Source organism: Mesitornis unicolor, unplaced genomic scaffold (assembly GCF_000695765.1).
Source record: "Mesitornis unicolor isolate BGI_N332 unplaced genomic scaffold, ASM69576v1 scaffold24561, whole genome shotgun sequence".
Taxonomy (NCBI): Eukaryota; Metazoa; Chordata; class Aves; order Mesitornithiformes; family Mesitornithidae; genus Mesitornis; species Mesitornis unicolor.
The window spans coordinates 5,352-24,389 of NW_010164788.1; the positions used below are offsets into that span (position 1 = coordinate 5,352).

At 56.3% G+C, this 19,038-nt stretch overlaps 1 protein-coding gene across 1 annotated transcript in view; it reads right to left on the bottom strand.

Moving 5' to 3' along the window:
- Nucleotides 1-12,065, bottom strand: part of CLCN7 (chloride channel, voltage-sensitive 7) — a gene marked incomplete at its 5' end in the record, with an annotated part of 12,360 nt that extends 295 nt beyond the window's left edge. The window contains 22 exons of the mRNA XM_010194435.1: nt 81-292; nt 591-650; nt 759-891; nt 1,178-1,263; nt 1,424-1,551; nt 1,854-1,905; nt 2,244-2,413; nt 3,782-3,875; nt 4,060-4,198; nt 4,963-5,023; nt 5,553-5,607; nt 5,926-6,042; nt 6,520-6,584; nt 7,012-7,105; nt 7,255-7,338; nt 7,906-7,968; nt 8,385-8,465; nt 9,241-9,350; nt 9,686-9,818; nt 10,421-10,486; nt 10,728-10,799; nt 11,994-12,065. Of these exons, the coding sequence (XP_010192737.1) occupies nt 81-292; nt 591-650; nt 759-891; nt 1,178-1,263; nt 1,424-1,551; nt 1,854-1,905; nt 2,244-2,413; nt 3,782-3,875; nt 4,060-4,198; nt 4,963-5,023; nt 5,553-5,607; nt 5,926-6,042; nt 6,520-6,584; nt 7,012-7,105; nt 7,255-7,338; nt 7,906-7,968; nt 8,385-8,465; nt 9,241-9,350; nt 9,686-9,818; nt 10,421-10,486; nt 10,728-10,799; nt 11,994-12,065 (2,147 nt within the window). The remainder of the gene's footprint in view (nt 1-80; nt 293-590; nt 651-758; nt 892-1,177; nt 1,264-1,423; nt 1,552-1,853; nt 1,906-2,243; nt 2,414-3,781; nt 3,876-4,059; nt 4,199-4,962; nt 5,024-5,552; nt 5,608-5,925; nt 6,043-6,519; nt 6,585-7,011; nt 7,106-7,254; nt 7,339-7,905; nt 7,969-8,384; nt 8,466-9,240; nt 9,351-9,685; nt 9,819-10,420; nt 10,487-10,727; nt 10,800-11,993) is intronic.
- Between the last annotated feature and the right edge of the window lie 6,973 nt (nt 12,066-19,038).

Consider the following 19,038-nt stretch of genomic DNA (forward strand, 5'->3'; position numbering starts at 1 on the left):
AGACGCCTCCTGCAAAGCAGAGAGGGGCTGGGTGGGCTGCAGCATCCCCAGCCAGCACCCATCACCCACCCATGACACCCAGGATGCTGGGGTGCAGGGGGTCCCTGGCCGTTACCTGAGGCACAGTGTAGGGTGAAGGGTTCATGAACTCGCTGAGGTCGATCATGCACTCACGCTCATCCTGAGAGACATGGATGGACTGGATAGGGGGGAAGCGGGGGTAGGCATCCCGGAAATCCTTCAGCTTCAGCCGTCGCTGCACCAGACTCAGGTTGGCCCTTTCCACGAAAACCTTGGAAAGAAAGAGAACATCAGGGACTGTCCCACAACACTGCCAGGCAATGGGGCCAGAGCAACACACCAGGGCAGGGAGGGAAGAAGACAGGAGCATGGGGCAGATGGACCATCTGAAGAAGAACAGTCTGTTTCCCACTCACTCAGGGTTTGTAAGCCCAGTGGGGTGCAGGATGATGCTGGGGTAACCCCAGCATGGCACAACACCCCTATCATCTCTTTGGGTGAGGCAGCAGTGGGACAGGGGCACCGAGGCTCAGACACAGCACGAATGGCCTTCACGCAGCATCACCCACCTTGTGCTTCAGCAGAACAATGAGCTGGGAGCGCAGGATCAAGCCCCGCAAGCCTGCCACCTGCAACAGAGCAGAAATGAGGCTGGGGGGACAAGGGTCCCATGCCACAGCCAGCCCTCACATGGCCATCCCCCAGCTGCATCCCCTCCCAAGCAGCACCCAGCCTACCTGTGTGGCATCAGGGTTGCTCTCAACCACCGGGAAGCCATTGTGGTTGGAGGAGGTGTCACTGAGGATGTCCACAACCGTGCCCACTCGCTCAATCCTCCGCAGGCAGGTGACAGGAGTGCTCATGACCTCCCTGTAGAGAACGCATGGTGTGAAACACAGCCTCACAGCAGCACGTCCCAAATGTCCCCCCCGGTACACATGCCTCCACTGCCCTAATGCCTCTTCTGTCCCCAAAACCTGCCAGAGATGTGGGGAGGGAATGCAATGCAGGCCCCACTCCCTGCTGGAGAAGGAGCTTGGCTGGTAGCAGGCTCCTAGGACTGAAGTGTGTCACCACCTCCATTTCCAGCTCAGGCCAACAGTGTGGTCCAAAAGCTGCTGCCCTTGGAGTGATGAGAATCACCCAGCCCACCTACCTGGCCGTGAGGGAGTGGGACGTCACTGGGGCTTCCCAGTGCAGGAAAGGCACGCTCTGCAGCTGGATGTGCATGTCGTAGAGTCCCTGCAATTAGAGACAAGCCATCAGGAGAAGCCTGGTGAGATGCTAAGGGGCACAGCCAGGCAGGGAGCACATGCTTGTTCTGGCCCCCAGCAGCTCTCCAGTGACCCTAACCCTGATCCACAGCCTCTTGCCAGGTCCCAGTGAGCACACCAGCCCTCACCTCCACAAAATAGTCTCCCACAATCTTCGCTGTCATCAGCACCAGCATGATGGGGAAACCGTAAGTGACATTGCCTGTCGCCTCCATCATGATGACCGTGAGACTCAGCGTCATCCGCACTATTCCACCTGTGAGAGGCATCCAAGGAGTTTGGGGGTTTAGGGGAGTAGGGAAACATGGGGTGAGGTGACAGCCAACACTGGAGATCTTTGAGTCTTTGCATGGTGGGGATGTGCCAGACGAGCCCAGATTCCCCTCATACCCCAGAACTGCCTGTGCTTGGCAGTGTTGTTAGGAAGCTGACAGCCAGGCTGGGCTTCAGCTGGGGAAGAAGCCGAGATTGCCAGGGAAGCAGGCACCACTTTTTCCCATGCCACCTTCACCCTGACATGAGCAGGAGGTGGCCAAGACTGCGCTGTGGGGAACTCACCCAGCTGAGCGGCAGCTCCCATCAGAGCGTACTTCCCGGGGTCAGCCCAGATCTGAGCACAGGAGAGAGAAGGAGCAGTCAGCCGCTGGCTCCAGGACATCTAGTTATTGAGCAGTGCCCTGGCCCCTAAACCTCCCTTCAAAGTAGTGAGGTGTGTCTGAGGCTGCCTGCACAGCCCAGCTGCTGGCAGGGCTCTGTCAGGACGTGGCAATGCCCAGACCCAGCTCAGGAAGACATCAAGCAAGGAGCCAACCCACTCTGAACTGCTGTGCCAAGCTCTGAGCCAGCTCCATGCACACGAGCTGCCTGTACCACCTGCCCAGAGATGAGGGAGGAGGGCTGGGTGCTGCAGCTCCCCGCATCCAGTGACCCTTCCCACCAAGGACTCACCGAGCCTTTGGTTAGGTAGGACAGGGAAATGCCAAAGAGCCTCCCCCAGGCAGCACCGATCAGCAGGGAGGGGATGAAGACCCCTGCCGACACCGTGAGGCCATAGGTCCAGCAGGCCAGGAAGAAATACATCAGTGTGAACATGCCCAGTGTCATCGGGTTGTAGGAACCTGGGGTGAAGAGAGAACAGAGAGTCAGTGCTGGGCCCACAGCCCAGAGGATGCCGTGGTGGGCTGTGGCCATGGGAGAACAGACAGCAGAGGCACGACACCCTCCCAGCAGCGATAGGTGCACCCAACGATAGGGGCTCTCTTGTAACACTTCCCCTGGCAGCACAAGCCTTTCAAACCAGTTTTTCAGGTTGTTTCTGGCCCTCGAGGGCCCCGCCAGCTGGCCGGTGCCATTCCAAGCCCTCCCATCCCACCGAGTCCAGCACATGCCTTCTCTCCATCTCACAACCCATGATGACCTGGCCCCTCCTGCCCTCTCGGTTCCCAGCCTCCCCCAAGGCAGTGAGAAACTCCAAAACCTCGAGGGACCACCAGCATTCAGGGACGAGGTCGGGAGGACAGAAGTGCTGGTGAGCTGGCAGGGGTCCTACTGCCAGCTTTGAGATCAACTCAGCAGAGTCAGTCCTGCAAACCTCCTCCTGTCCTGCAGCTCCCACGGCTGCTCCAGCCAGTCCCAAGCTGCTCCACAGCACAGGCAGTGCCATCACAGCAAGATCCTGCTGTCCTCAGGACTCAGCCTACTGCTATTTTAGGATTGCTGAGCAGCTCAGTCGAGTTTAAACGAGTACTTTGCAACCTCTCCTTCACAGAGAGGTCAGTGGACCAAAGCCTTGAGCCAGTGGGGACCCAGCACTACAGGGAGCAGTCCTGAGACACAAAGTGGTTATCACTTGGCTTCAGGTGGCCAAGCCAACACTCTCTGGGCTGAGGGTCTAGAAATCCAGTGCTGTCTGCTCCCTGTCCATGTGCATCTGGGTAAGAAACTCAGAGCAGCAGGCAGAGGGCACACTGTCATTACACTAGGTCCAAGGGAAATGGGAGCTGGAACCTGGGAGCCAAATTGCATTTCTCAAGCAAATCCAAATACCAAGATCCACCTCCGCAACCTGCCCAGAAGGTAAAGTCATTCTGGGGCAAGAGGCCTGGTAATTAAGAAAACAGCCAAGGACATTTCCAGGACAGACTTCAGACAGCCACTGAGGGTAAGACATGCTCTCACGTAACTCAGAAGCAACAGCTTGCAAACATGCACAAACAAAATCAGGTCTTTGTCCACGGGCTCCTGAGACCACAGCCTTTTGGCCAAGCTTGTAGGTGCCACCAGGCACAACACCCATCCCTTCTCCTTCTACCACCACAGGAAAGGAGCATGCACAGTGCTTTCCTGGATCCCATCATGCTCTCGTGGGGCCGTGTTGATCACCCCCTGCCTTGTAACCTGATCAGCCAGGGAACGGGTCAGCCACCTTGCACAAGCCCAGCCCCAATATGCTCACGTTCAAGGACCCACTTGCCGGGTGCACGGACCTGGAGGGTCATGGAAGAGGTTGACAACACTCTTCTCAGGTGTGTTGAAGAAGGCAGTGGCCATGGAGTTGTACTCTCCATCAGCACAGAAAAGCTGAGGAGGAAGAAAAGAGAAAGTTAGTTGTGGTAGATCCAGGCTGCCCTGTGGCAGAGGGCGTTGACTATGAGGCCCAGCACCACAAAACCCAGCAGGGTCTTGTCTCCCTGTTCAGCCCGCAGCCTCTGTCCAGGCTCAGGGTGCTCCCCACCCTGGGGGGCTATTCTCCAGCATCTCCTACCTGCAGGGGATATGCCACCGTGCTCCCCTGGATGGGCTGGCAGTCTCTTGAGCAGTAAATCATGACGAAGCCCACGGTCGCAGTCACTGCTGCCACCAGCATGGCCTCAACCACCTGGAGGCAGGGCCGGTGGATGTACCTGTGAAGGGAGCAGAGTGAGGGTGGCACCCAGGGGTGCAGGCAGGATCACCTGCAGCCTGGCCTGGCACATCACACTGGGCATACAGAGAGGCTAGCAGCCTCTGCTCTCTGCCCAGATCCTGCCAGGCTGCACTGTCGTGGGGACCTAGGACAGGAGGCCAGCAGCAGGAACAGCTCTGCTCAGGCAGCTCCAGCAGACCTGCCCACCTCTCTGCACACAGCCAGGCACAGCTCCCATGGAAAGGCTGGCATTATCTGACTGCGGGGACAGTCCAGGGCCCAGCTCAGAAACCTGTGGCCCATGAAGGCCCAAGATGCCCTGGAAGCTGCTGCAAGCCCCTCACAGCTCCACTGCCACGTGTCATCTCTCCCCAAGACCACAAGTTTGGTTTCAGCATTTGAAAAGCTGCTGACAAGTATTGGCTGTGCCAGACTGGGCTCAGATAGCTTCAGCAGCTCCCTACGCTCTCTCGTTACTTTTAGAAGCACATAACAGGTTTGCACAGTGTTTGCTCCTCTTTGGGCCCTCAAGTCACCAAAGGAAAATACTCAGCAGGGTCAGAACAATGGTGGGATGCTGCGGGCCACAGCCTTGACCACAGGCAGCGAGAGGTACAGGGTATCTCTGCCTTCTAGGGGCTGCTGTTGCTCACGTCGAGTGTGAGATCACAGCCTTGCTCTGGCTGGGAATGTCGCTTCGAGGGAGTGCAGGAGGTGCCGGTCAACCTGTGTCAATCACCTGAGTTACCCATGAGCTCTTACCTGATCCGGAACATCGTTAACCAGTAATTGAGGGCATTGAACAGGGCCCCGAGGATCCCACCTGCAAATGCAAAAGAGGAAAAGCTCAGCACACAGGTACTAGGCTCCCCTATGGCTGCCCAGGACACAAGGAACCTGTGAAGCTCAGGGAGAAATCAACAACCCATCTGGCATGACCAGCAGCCCCAGGACACATGGATGCTGTCCCCACAGAGACAGCCAGGACCTGACACCAAGAGGAGCCTGGCACCAGCAGTGGGATGGCTGGGGGCCAGCATCACAGCACTGGCGAGGGACAAGACAACTTCATGGGGATAAGGGCAGCTCGTTTGAAAGCAAGGGGCTGCCATGACTGTGATGCATTAACCCCACTCAGTGACTTTGCAGTATATGAGTTAAAGGGTTTTGCCTTTGCTACAAGGGTAAGGGTTGGGCCAGGAACCAGCTTTCACCCCCACATAAGCTCCACAAGTATCCTCCGCTCCAGAGTTTAATGGATTTCCCATTCTCCCCCGGAAACTGGATCTCAAAGCAGACAGAGAGCAGAGGAAATTATTCAGACTAATCAAATGGAAAGAACACTCTCTTACCAACCACTCCCATAAAGATGAAGATAGGAATTTCCTGGATTGTGTATCCCATTTTCTACAGGCAAAAAAGAAACAGGTTTCAGACCTCCTGGCCCATCTGCAGCCAGTCACTGTCTGCTGCGACAGCACAAGCCTCCAGCAAGTAGCTCCCAGAGCTGCCCCAGTCTCCCCTGCACATCCCACAGCCCCCAGATCCAGCAGTGGCTGCAGAAAAGCCTTCTGCTGGGGTTCGTGGAGCTGAGATCTGCCCAGACCTCCCAGCCTGTTAGGGCAGAGCCTGCCTCAGTCCCTGGGTGATGCTTTAAGACAGACTGGTAGCCCTAGCTCCTAACCCCCTCAACAGAGCCCTCTGTGGGGAATACCTGTGCCATACCTCAGTATCAAACCTGCCAAAGTTGATGAGGCCAGGGCTGGAGAGATCCCAAGCATTGCCATGGTAAACGCTCAGGACAGAGTTCAGAGTGAATGTAGAGATCATGGAGGCAAAGAACTGGAAGGAAATGCAGCCCAGAGTCACCACTAGACACCTCCAGCCCCAATCCTTCACCATGCACCCCCTGCACTACCCCAAATAATCCCCCCCCCAAGGCCTTTGGGGAGAGCTTAGTACCCATGGTGGAGCAGGACAAGAGACCACGCTCCCTGTGGCAGCACACTGGGCAGTGTACATCGACCAGGGACTCACTCCTCCTTTTGACTCGCCATTGCCCTGAAGCACAGCCTAAAGCAGCTCCCTCAGAAAGGAACTGGGAAGGCAGATGGAGCTCAGCCAGGTTCAAATTCAGCCCTTGAGGACCAGGGCACAGAAAGGGAGCTGGGATGCTGTTCCCTGGGATGTGTTACACATGGCTGCCCAGCTGAGGCAGGGATGGCAAGAGGGCTGGAGCTGTGGGGTACTGGGAAAAGGCAGTGCCTCACACCAGAGCTGGCAGCCCTCGATTTACTGCTCCTGCTTTCCAGCACTTACAATTCTCCAAGTCAGGAACTGGTTCCAGAAGGAAGCCCCTTCCTCCAAGCTGAAGAGGACACCCCCTGCAAGTGCAAGACAAACAAACCTTCACAAGGGGCATATGCCACAAACCCTTGGTTCACAGCACCAATTGAGGCACCCAAATTCAGCCCAGCCCATGTGACCCACACCGTCCCAGACCTCACAGGTTCCAGCAAAGGGATCAGCAAGCCCACCAAACCATCAGTGATGCACTGATCACAGTGAAGCCCCTTCACTGCCCTCCTCCATCCCAGGGGGGCAACATCTAGGATCTGAGACAGATGACCCCTCTCCTCTCTTCCCAAGACCTGTGCGGTATGGCAGGACAGCTCAAAGTGAGGCCAGGCACTCTGTGCTTCTGCAGTGCTCCAGGCAGATCCTAGCAGCTGCCTCCATACAACCAGGAGCAACCTCCTGGTGAGATCCATGTGCAGGCACTGCTCAGCATCAGAGAGCCAAGACACGCACCCACAGGGGCACCAAACGCAGCCGAGACGCCAGCAGCAGCTCCAGCCGAAACAAAGTCTCTCTTTTCTGTGTCTCTGCGGAAGTACTCGAAGATCTGAAACACCAAAATGAAGGTAGGTTTAGGGCTGGCCACAGGCAAGAGTTTAGGGGAGAAAAAGGGTACGTCCCAAGCCACCAGAATGACACCAAGGAACAGCCTGATTTGGGCACCTGCAGCACAGCCCCTCCACCCTCAACACCAACCTTGAAGTCTCGCTTTAAAGATGTAGATCTTCCCTGGGAGATCCCAGCAGCAATCACTGCTCCAGAGTGAATCATGGGTCCTTCCTGAGGGCAGGAGAGCAGAGTCAGATTGGAGAAAGAAGGACCCCAGGGACAGTCAGGGACAGCTGAATGCTGCTCACCAGGACACAGCTGTGGAGAAGCCGGCCAGGAGGATTTCCCTCCAGGAAATACAGACCTGGCCATTAATCTCCCTTAAATCCTCATTCTAGCAAGTGGCCCTGTGGCCACCTCCTGCTCCCACCAGTGCTACCTCCAGCTGAGGGGACAGGGGCTTCCCTTGACTGCCTTTGATCCCAACAAGCTAGAAAGGTCCCAGTGGAGCACCCAGGTCTCCAAACCCATCTAACATTTGCAGGGGCAACCACCGACGGACAGAGGCTGCTGCTTTCCTGCCCTCAGCCGAGCCACACACACACTGGCTTGGTGGCACCACACTCCCTGGAGGCTCCCCAAGCCTGGCCACATCAGTCACCTCGGTCAGCAGACCGGAGAATAAAACTGGGAAGTCACTGCAGGGCTCCCAGCGCCCTCTTCCCAGCACAGGGCTGGTGACAGGCTGTGGGCAGCAACATGGCAGCAGCATGCCAGAGAGCGCTGGGTGCACATCACCTTCCCAACGGCGAGGCCGCCGACCACTGAGAGGATGACCCCGCAGACTTTGATCACCAGGGTCTGCAAAACAAAGATGACAGGCACAACACATCAAAAGGGTGGCATGAGGAACACAACTGTGGCAGCCATGAGGGACACAGACCCAGCAACCCCAGGGAACTTGTGATTCTCAGCCCCTCGTAGGAATAGGTTTGGTCAACTTTCTTCTTGACCTGAGCAAAAAAGCCCTACTCAAAGCTGCTCTTTCCAGCACCAGCTGCCCATTCCAGTGCAAGGAGTTTAATGACCCGACCCCAGGAGGAACAATCTATGGAGGTGGGCAATGCAACAGGATGGCCAGAAGCTCCCAACAGCTCCTCCTCTGCCACCACTCAGGCAGGGACCACTCCACAAGGACACAAGGCACCCAGGCCAGCTCAGGAGAGGGAGCCCCAACACAGCAGAAGGCATGCATCCCACCACCTCCTGCTTCTCACCTTGAGGCGGACGACGTGTGGGATCTTCACACCGTTGAGATAGCATTTGATCTGGGGAATGCCACTGCCAGCTGCGACAGGCTGCGGGGAGCAGGGAGAGCATTAGTGGCTGCCTTGCACAGGATGGGGACACACTGGTCACCTTACCCCTGTCCCTCACCACAGGGCACACCAAGCATGCCCTTGGGCAGGCTCAGAGACGAGGCCCAAAGCCTATCTAAAGACTGTGGAGGTGGGCTTGAGAGAGGCGCCCACTGATCCTATGGGCAAATGTGCCAGGGAGGAGGAGCCGGCTGGGTTCTTGGGCGACACTACAGTGTCCTCATCACAGTGCCACGGCAAGAGGCCCAGTGCCGCAGAAGGCTCACACTGGGTGGCCAGGGAGAGCAAGAGCAAAGCCACAAGGAAGATACTGCTGACCCAGAGTAGCCCATGGGGATCCATTGCCATCCCAGCCATAACCAGCTCCAGTCTCTGGTTTGTCCTCCCAAGCAAGTCCCTGAGGCACCCGACCAGCCTGCTCTCTGCTGGTGATCGTGCACACCCAATACGGAGAGGCTGAGCCGAGGCCAAGGCCTGGGAGCTGCACCTGTGCCCAGAGCTGGAGCACACCTCTGCCCTAGGCTGCCAGGGAAGGGCAGCATGTCCCACCAGTCTGGCACCCCAGGAGAAACTCAACAGCACAGCTGGAGCCAACACCAAGGAACAGGGGCTACCAAGAGCCAATCTGGCAGAAAAACGTTTGCTATTTCACAAACTTGTGTGTTTTCTGGAGACATGATCCTGCTTCCCCTATGTAAAGAGCTGGGGCAGGAGGCACAGGGGTACCCCACCCAGGCCACTTCCAAACTCTTACCTCTATGAAAGCAACGATCACGGAGCCCACCATCACCACGCTGGCATTGAGGGTGGCCCAAAGTAACAGGGAGAAAGACAGGCCTCCTTTCTCTGTGAATTTGTCAATGTCTGGGGAGGCGGCTCAAGGAAAGGCCAGTATTGGTTGGGTACCATCCCTCCCACCACAATAAGGCATTGCTAATATGCTTCTTGGGCTGCAGTGGTCCAGCAGATCCTGTGCACTTAGAGCAGCCAGGGCTTCTGCGAAGAGCCTCCTCTGTTATGACAGTGCCCGGCCACAGCTCAGTCCTGCAGAGCAGCCAGGTATTCAGCAATAGGGTCTGTGCCACCAAACCCAGGCAAGGAAGCACTGCCCTCTCCCCTGGCACTCATCTCACTGCTACCATGAACAGAGAACCCACAGCTCCCCACTGGCCGGCAGCCACAGCTCTGTGGGAGGATACTGCCCTTCACCACGCGGTACTTCAGCCCTGCCAGGTTCTCCACCACGATGTCGATGAAGCAGGCGACAAGGCCGGTGAGGATGCCGATCATGGCACAGATGACCCAGCGCTTGATCTCCACTGTCCGGAAAGCCTGAGAGACAGACAGCTGTCAAACCCCGCTGCCACCCACCCTGGCTCAGTCAGCATCAGGGGGGGCTCCAACCCAGCTGGACACCTTCCTCAAGACAGCCCTAAGCCATGGGCTCCAAAGAGAGCTGCCCAGGGAAAACTGGGTTGGCTCACCCCAGATTGCAAGGCATGGCCACAGTTTACTTATTTTAAGTCAGTGCCCTTGCTCCTCTGTGGGATCTCAAACAGCAGATGTGCTTTTCCAGCCCTCCTGCCTCTGTCAGGCCCCTTCTGTTAGGCTTCTTGCTGCAGCACTGACTCCCAGAGCCTCCAGGGCAGATGATTCACATGGCTCCAGAAGTCAGTCTACTCAGGAGCCTGCTCTGTGCCACCTGGCAACACCACCATGCACACAGGCTAGCTCCTGTTCAAACCATCCTATGCTGGGTCCTTGCTCCTGAGGTTTTATGGCTTGTCACAAGCTGGTCAGTGCCCACAAACCCACCTTGGCTCAAGCGCTGCTTTGAGCACAACTTTCACAACAGCAGCTGGGCAGGGGGAACGGCTTCCCTGGGCCACACCAGCTGCAGGGATGGTGGGCAACTGGGTTTTGGCAAGACTTACCGTGTGGTTTATCCTCCTCTCTTCCTCCAGGAACAGCTGGTTTTCACTGTTGTCATAGTCCAGGCTCTAGTTCAGGAAAGGGAGATGCTGTTACTGTCTAGCACAGGGGAAGAAGCACCCATGCCAGGGAGGTCTGGTCCCAGACCCTCACCCCTGCCCCTCCACACCCCTGTAATCTTTTTCCTCTCTCAATTCAGCTCCTTCCCCACTGAAACCCCTCTAGCTGGGCAGCCACAACCCCTCGCCCCGTGTACCTCACTCACTGCATCCCAGAGGGCAGAGCTGAAGGAGGGAAATGGGTGCTTACCTCATACTTGAGCGACAGGAGCTTCTCATTGTGGGGGATCTCGTTGGGATGCTGCCGAGGGAGCTCCGTCTCCTGCAGGATGAGATGCACACGTTAGGAGGGCCAGGTCCAAGTCCAGTCCTCCTCTCTGCCACATAACTGCTGGTTTAATATTGGTTTTCGTGCTCAGAAGAGGTGAAGAGGACTGCAGAGACCCAAGTCCTAGTGCAAGCTGTCTGGTAAGCCAGGATCCAGGATTATTTTCCACCAGTTGGTGGATGTTTGAGATTTAAGGCAGCTAGAACAGGCTGTCAGACACATACCCTCGCCCACCAGGATGTTCCCCCATGGGCAGATGGAGGGTTTGCCCAGCTGGGTATCACACTGCCATGTTGATCTGGCGCTGCCTCCAAGCGGCTCTGTGCTGCGGTGGAGGGCAACCTTTCACCTCAGCAGGACAGCCAAAAGCAAGGAGTTATTTTAAGCAGGCTCATGTTTTTTGGGCAGAAATCAAATTCTGTTTCCCAAATGCCTTTGACCGTGCAAGCTGTTCCCAGCTCCGAATTCGGGCATTTACCGAGGATGCCAGAGGGGTCCCCAGGGCAGCAGCACCCTGCACCCTTCCCCAGCGCCACGTTACGGACACAGCCAAAGCTGTCCCAGCCTGTCCTCTGAGGTACTGGATTAAGACTTATTTCTTCCCATTTAAGAATTTCACAAGAAATATTTAGCAAAAGTCATCTTCTTGTTTGCTCTTCCAACAGCTCCATGGCTGAGGCAGGAGCATCTGGGGAAGAACAGCTTTTCTGGTGTGCACAGGGGGAAATAACTTGAAACCTGGGAGTTTCTGCAAGATGCCTCGTCTGCCTAGCTCTGTCCCCAGGGCTGAGATGTCCCATCCCTTGCCTTCATGCAAAGCTGGGGAGCAGACAAGAAAAGCAGATTTAGGAAGCTCTCATGGCAACAAGGAAGAAATCCCTTCCCACTCCTGCACTTGATCCCTTGGGAGGAAAGTCCCCATGCCAGCAGGCTGGTGCTGCTGCCCGGAGAGGCACAGGGGACTGTGACATGCTCAGGCCAGCACTGCAGCTAAGGGGAAGCAGCGAGGGTCAAGGCAGAGCAGCAGGCAGCCCACGCCACAAAGGTCACCTGGCCCAGGAGGAAGCACCGAAGCCCTCATGGGACAAGCGGGATGTCAAGCGGGAAACAAAAGCAGCCATTAGTGCCGTAAGTGGAAGAAGGGAAGGGGTCTCTCAGTAACAGCAAGCCCCTTTCTGTGCCACTCACCAGCTCATGGACGTCCTCATTGAGGTCCACATTGCTCAGCTGCCCGATGCGCAGGAAGGAAGCAGCTGTGAGCTGAGGAAAAGAGGGAAAATGAAGTCAGCTCCTGCAGGCGCTGCAAGCCTCGGGAGAAAGAAGCAGGCCCATGGGTGCCCATGCTCTGTTCCCCTTGCCAAGCTCTCCCTGCCGGCCCACTGCCAGAGCCCTTCTGAAGCACAGCACCCATGGATGGCAGTCACAAGCAGCCCAAGATGTGCCAGGGCTACTCCTCACCTCATGCGCTCAGCCAGCAAAAAGGGATGGCCGAGGGTACGTTTGGCTCTGCCATCTGCTCCAGGGGAGCAGTTCCCAGCCAGGGAGACAAGCACATCAGCGCATTTGCCTCCCTCCAAGCAGCCGGGACCAGAGCGACAGCCGGGCCAGCTGCCAGCCAGCACAAAGAGGAAGTGGGGCACATTGCTCCCACACAGCCTCGGAGACACCAGCGCCTCTCTGAGCCAGCCCTGGCGCGATGCTGGGAAGGAGTGTTTGTATCTCTGTCTGGAGAGACCAGTTCTCCTTTCACTGGTGACCACTCAAGCTTGTTACTGGCAGTGCAATTGCATAATGTGGGAGGTTTGGGGCTATTTGGGGCACCTCTCATCTCCTGGCCGATGCAGGCAAGGGCTGGGACTGCGACCGAGCCAGCCTCCATCCAGGCAGCGCCAAGAGGGTAACCAGCAGAAGCTGCTGTCACCCCTGCATCGTTGTGAAATGCAGGGATGCACAGGGGTGCGAGCAGCGCTGTCACTAAGCACAGCCCAAACACCATTTCTCAGCACTAATGTCTTCCCCTCCACCCGCCCTCCTGCCCAGCTGCCAGGTTGAAGGACAGGAGAATAAAGGAGTGATGGTGAGCAACAGTGGGGCCCTGGCACATCAGTCCCTCTCTGCTGGGGCCGGCAGATCCCAGATTGAGCCCCTGCTGCTTTAATCTACACCGATCCTGTCTGGAACACGCAGGTCAGAGCAGCTGGGAGCCATGTGCATCACCGCAGATATGAAGAATATCCCTTTGTGTTTGCAGCCTGACCTATTTTCCCATTTCTCTGTGTGCTCCATGCTCTCATGCGCTTCCTGACCTGCAGGCAGGTTTTGCGCCAGCTTCTCAAACCCTCTTCGGTGCCCTTTTATCCCCAGCAGCTTAAGCACAAAGTGCTTCATGCAGCCGTTTTTGGACACTGGTTTGGTGAGACCAGCCTGGGCTTTGGCTCTGGTCTACGACGGCTCCGCAATCTCCCTGGAAAGGATCCAGGCAGACCCTTGACCCAGCAGTCGGAGCAAGTACAGCAGTGGCTCACAGACCACCACAGGCTCCCATGTGCCAGGCACACCCAAAGCGGTCCCCTCCCTGGGGGGATGGGGATGGGATCTTGGCAGAGACACGAGCTGGGGGCAGAACCTGCCCCTTCCAGTGCCCACCCAGCCAGGCCCCCGCAGCCCCAGGGAGGGAGAAGAACAGGGTCCTTCTCTAAAACCCTGGGAGAGACAGAGCAGAGACCTTGCAAGGGAAACCCCTCCACTCAGCTTCAGGAAGCACAAAATTTTAAGGTTCCCATTAGATGCCACAAGTCCAGGGCAAGATCAAGGCAACAAGATGGAAACCACCACCTACGCCATGTCCCCGACTCACGCCCGGGCTCAGACCCACGACAGGACCAGCTCTTCAGAGAAATCCTCCTGCTAGTCATGGAGGTCTGCAGAAAGACCAAACACAGCTAAACCAGTGACACACATACTCCTTAGACCCCTTCCCAGTGGAGTAAGCGGCCACAGCACAGCAGCTCCAGTTTCCAACAGATTAGGCAGCACCAGGGCCCATGCACAGATGAAGGGAAAAGAGCTGAAGTGGATCTGAAGTTGAACTTCATTATATAAGCAACGTGTTTTCAGTATGACCCCGCTAAGTCCTGGCACCCCTCTGGCACCCAGACAGGCCGAGTTGCTCTGCGAGCAGAGGGCTGGCTCCCATCTCACCCAGTGTGGGGATCACATGCCAGAACAGAAAAAAGCCACTTCCATCAGCAGCCATCTTTTATAAGAGGAATGAGAAATCCAGGAGCCAAGACAGAAGGTTATTTGTGCACAGGTCAAAAATTCAGCAAGCACGTGGACAGCACCACCTTTGGTTGTTTTGCAAACTGTGGCCAAGACAGCTGCTGATCCCAGGCACATCTGATGCTGGTGTAACCGCAGCACGATTATCTCCACATAACAACATATGCTGTTGCCAAAACCCACAGGACACAGACGAGTTCCCAGCTCTCCTGTCCCAGGAGAGGCTCTTGGGACAGCTGGGCCTGCCTCCGACAGCGCTGCACTAACAGCAGTGGCACCCAGCCTTCAGCACTCACCCTGTTTGGCCGGTAAAACTAGTTCCTTATTTATCTTAAGCTCTGTAAAGAGATGTCCAGAGCCTTGATCTGGACCAATACTGCTTAACGCCTTTGTCAGCGGGGCAGTTGGTACACTGGCAGGCAAGGCTGCTACTCAAAGGGACCTCACCAGGCAGCAGAGAAGCCCCCAAAGTTCAACAGAGGCCAACACAAAGCCCTGCACCTAGGATGGATGCACCCCTGTGGGTGTCCCTGTGGTCAGAAAGCAGCTTTGCTGAAAAAGTCTTGTAGCAAGCTGGTGGATGAGTTGAAGAGAAGTCAGCAGCACACAGATGCAGCGGTTGACCAGGTTGACCACCTTCTGGGTGGTGCAAGACCACAGCAGGTCCAGGGAAAGGATCCCACCCTCTGCTCGGCACCTGCCAGAGCACGCCTGGGACTTGGCACCCAGTCTGGACTCCCCAGGACCAGAAAGGCATTGAGACACAGGAACGAGTCCAGCAAGACAGCCAGGGGTTGGAGCACGTGGCAAGACGTACAAGGAGAAGCCAGGGCTTCTCAGGGAGGTCTTCTTGGACCTTCAGCCACCTAACAAGAAGTCACAGGTAAGACGGCACCGGACTTTCCTCGAAGCCTCGCACTGATATGACAAGAAGCAGTAGACAAGCTGCAGCCAGGGAACTTGTGCTTTGGTATCAGAGACAAGTGTTCACTGCGAGGGTGGTGACACTGAACCCGGGCAGAGAGGCTGCAGGATGGAGATCCACTGGACGTGCCCCTGGTCAAACAGATCTGCTGCTCTTAGCAGGGGCTGGGCTAGAGACTTCCCAAGACCCCTTCCCCCTACACCACGCTGCCGCCGCTCCAGCACTGCCTGAAACAGGCAAAAGCAAACGCTGGATCAATCTCAACAAGTAATATAAAATCTGGCAGAAGGTCTCAACCATCGCCTTCTACTCAGGCCCTGAAAGGACCATCTCAAAGGTCAGGCAATGCTAGCTGGAGCATCACAGGTAGGGTTACAAGACAGCAGTGCTACTGCCAGCCTCTTTGCTCGTCAAAGGTGACAAGAAGCCACACAGCTACATGTGATGCCACAGCAGCATTTTACCTCCAAGCAGAGCAGTCAGAGAGCAATCCCTGTTTGCGAATAGCAGAATGACTTTAGTGGAGGCTAAAACGCTGCAAAACAAACCCAGGCTGTGTGCACAGCAACCTGGCTGTGCCTCCCAAACATCACTCTGAAGAACCATAAACAGGAAGCGTCTGCTCCACAGCCGATTTCCGTTGGGACAAGACAGTGAGGCCATTCCTTCTGGGACATCACCCATCCCCAGTGACCACCACCTGGAGCAAAGACACCCCCCATACACTGTCTCTTATCACCATTCTGCTGCTCACTAACGAACTGGAAGCTTGTGGCTTTCTCTTATCAATGAGATAAAGCATGGCACAAGCCACATTACACATATTACACAAGCAGTGGGAGGGAAGGAAGAGGATTTCCAGCCCCCAGGGCCCCGCTGGCCCCAGCATGCTCTGCCCAGGAGCCCCCAGCACCTGGGAAGGACGGGTGACACAGCCCTGCAGCCAGGTGGCTCACCAGCAGGGGAAGCCCCATCATCAGCCACAGCAGCGCAAAGAGGGAGACGAGCTGTGGGGCTCTGAAAATCCACTCCACTGACACACAAGCACAGCTACATTGGGCTTCATGCCACACAGCCATCATCCCCAAAAGCACATCACGAGAGAATGAAGCTCCTCACCTCCAGGTCCATAACAGGGGAGAACGCGTCCAGACTCTCCCCACGTTGTCACTGCTTAGCTGCAATTTTGCTCCCAGCCTCCTGCTGCTGCCCCAGAGCACAGCTGCTCCTGGCCCTCACCTGCACAAGGCTGGGAGATGCCCTTGCTGTCCTGGCCCAGCTGCCTGTCTCCAGGCACCTTGTCCCATGTGTCCCCTCTGCAGAGGAGCGGTGCCAGGCTGAAGTGCCACTGCAGACCCCAATGGTGCAAGGACCCAGCAGCAGGGACTGGACTCGGTAAAACCCCTCTGCTTGGGGAAGCTCCTGCCACCATCCAAGGACAGTAGCTTTCCAAGGAGGCCAGCTTCAGGCTCCCAGCAGCAAGCGGGCAGGGACAGGCAGCCCTCTCTGCCGGTACCCAGGGGCTGAGAAACCTGCAGCCCATCTGCCAGGAATCAAGTCTCACTCAGCATACTTCTCTTTTTCTCCCCACCCCCCCCCCCCCCACATTTCCTCCTCTTTTTCCCCCCCCCCCCCCCCCGCCAAGATTTTCCGATTGCAGCAAGTGCAGCAGCCCTCCAGTGTCACCACCTTGCTACAAAGGCTGCATTTTACACCCTGCTACTTGAAATTAAAAAAACCAAGACTGACAATATCCAGAGAATAAGCACACAGGGGTTAACAAGGACAAGCCAGCCACCGGCAGCAGCCTGGTCCACAGTTTGGTGACCTCCTGCCCACACCTCTGTCCCTTCAGGGACCCCCTGAAGTGTGAGCATTATACCAATCCCAAAGTCAAGGCATTTTAACACAAACATAGAGCACATCCTCCATGAGCAGTGAAGGAGAAGTGTTCTTTTTTGAAAAATGCCTTATGACAGAAATTGGTTGCTCTTACTAAAATTGTTCAGCCACTTTTCAGCCTAAGAACTGACAAGTGTGGCTTGAGAACACGGGATAGGGGCAACCCCTGGCAGGCATGATGCGCAGATATACGGGCAGCCTCTCACTTCTTGATATACTAGAGATGCTAGAAAGTCCCGGTAAGAGGATGAAGGCTCAGTCGGCTGCATAGCAGTGCTCAGTTGCCCCCCGAATAGGAGACTTCGGGCACAGCCCTGTGGTGTCCCCACCACAGTGTGCTTATCCAGCCCCTCCTCATCTCCTGCCCACAAGCCCTTCATTTCAGTCTCTCAAAGGAGTTTGTGGGAGAATGACAGAGCCGTGTTTCCTTTTGTCATTTTAGGATCACTTTCATTTCCATTAAACAAACACATAAGAAAGGGAAGAAGCTCCACTGGGGACATTTTTATTGTATTACCATGACCCCAGTTTGAGTCTCCACAAGATAAGCGGCCCCAGACTCTTTTGGTTTCTCTGCCAAAGCTGTTCTGCTTTCACTTTTCAATCTACACGACTATACAGCACCTAGGTCAAAGAACCATCCAAGGCAGTGAAGCAGCTGCCCTACACCGAAAGGCAACCCCAGTGCTATGGCAACAACCCAGCCACCACTGCCAGGTCGGTGCCACTGCCAGGGGCACACAAAGCCCAGGCAGCCGCACGTTTGGAGCTCCGTCGGGGTACTCACTTTCCCTCTTTGCTAAGGAAAACGCCACACAGCGCTGCGCCACCAGCTGGGACCTGAGCCGTCTGCACTGTGAAGGGACACGGTGACAATAAATCAGATCAGCAGGGCCAGGTGCCATCAGAGCGGCTCAGACATTTCTTCTGAGCCACCAGCAAAACCCCTTTCCTAACTGACCCACAACCAAGAGATCCGGTTAATCCTCATTTTAACACCGCTCAGACCTGCAGAATTCACCACGTAGTCCTTAAAGACAATCCATGCTGTAAAAACACAGGGTCCTGTAGTACCGGCTGGGAAGATTATTTTTATTTTCATGCCAGAACAGTGGCAATGGCACAAGCAACTCCTTCCAGCTGCTGTGCCTCCTCCCACGGTGCCGTGCTAGGCACTTCCAGTGTAACAAACCCACCATTTCCCTCTAATTAGTTGCTGTTCTGACTTGCCCAGGAGCAGGACGGCACAGAATCACACTCAGTGAGATGCCCCTGCTAGCGGCTGCCAAAGGCTGGCACCACTCCTCCTTCTCTAAGCTCAGGTCTCCCAGCAAACTCTTTGTAGGAAATCTTGGGATATCCCCCAGAGGCAGCCCCTCTCCCAGCCAGCACTGGCACAGAAGCGCCCTGTGGTCCCAGCCTGACATCTTACCTAGCCCATGGCCCTCACCCGGCATGGCCTGCCCAGCCACAGCTTTGCTTCATAACAGGCCCCAAATGCCCCGGGCGTGCCCCGCCCAGCCACAGCTTTGCTTCATAACAGGCACCAAGTGCCTCAGCCGGGTCCATGGTGTGCTTCAGTCAACCACACCGCATGGGAGGAGAAACTGCTGGGCAGGCTGCCCCAGTGCAGCCTCTGGGCACACTGCAGAGAAGCTTCTCTTCAGTTTAATTACCCACAATTAATTTGCAAGAAGGAATTGGCCTCTGTGCTTGTGACATGTCCCACCCTGGACTTGCTTTTTGCCAGCGCAGTTCCGTGCGTGCTGCACGGCCTCCACAACCACACCAGTGTCGGATGCTCCTGCGTTTGCGCCCAAAACGTTGGTCTGGGCAGCAGCCACGTGCCATGCAAGGAGCTCTCTCACAGAACGAAATTTTTAGAAGAAACAAACTGGGCGGCCCCAGCAGGCAGGAGCCAGCCCCGCAGGGCTGCACTAGGGTCCTAGCTGTGTGCCGATGCCTCGTGATGGGAGCCAGCGGCGGCAGAGGCACCAGGTGGTGAGTCACCCTCCACACTCAGATTTTCCCCCACAAGTGACCCAAGGACTCCATGTCCCGGCCGTGGCTCCCTCCTGGTCTCTCCAGCTTGAGGGACACTAGAGGAGCCCCAGCCTCCCCCCA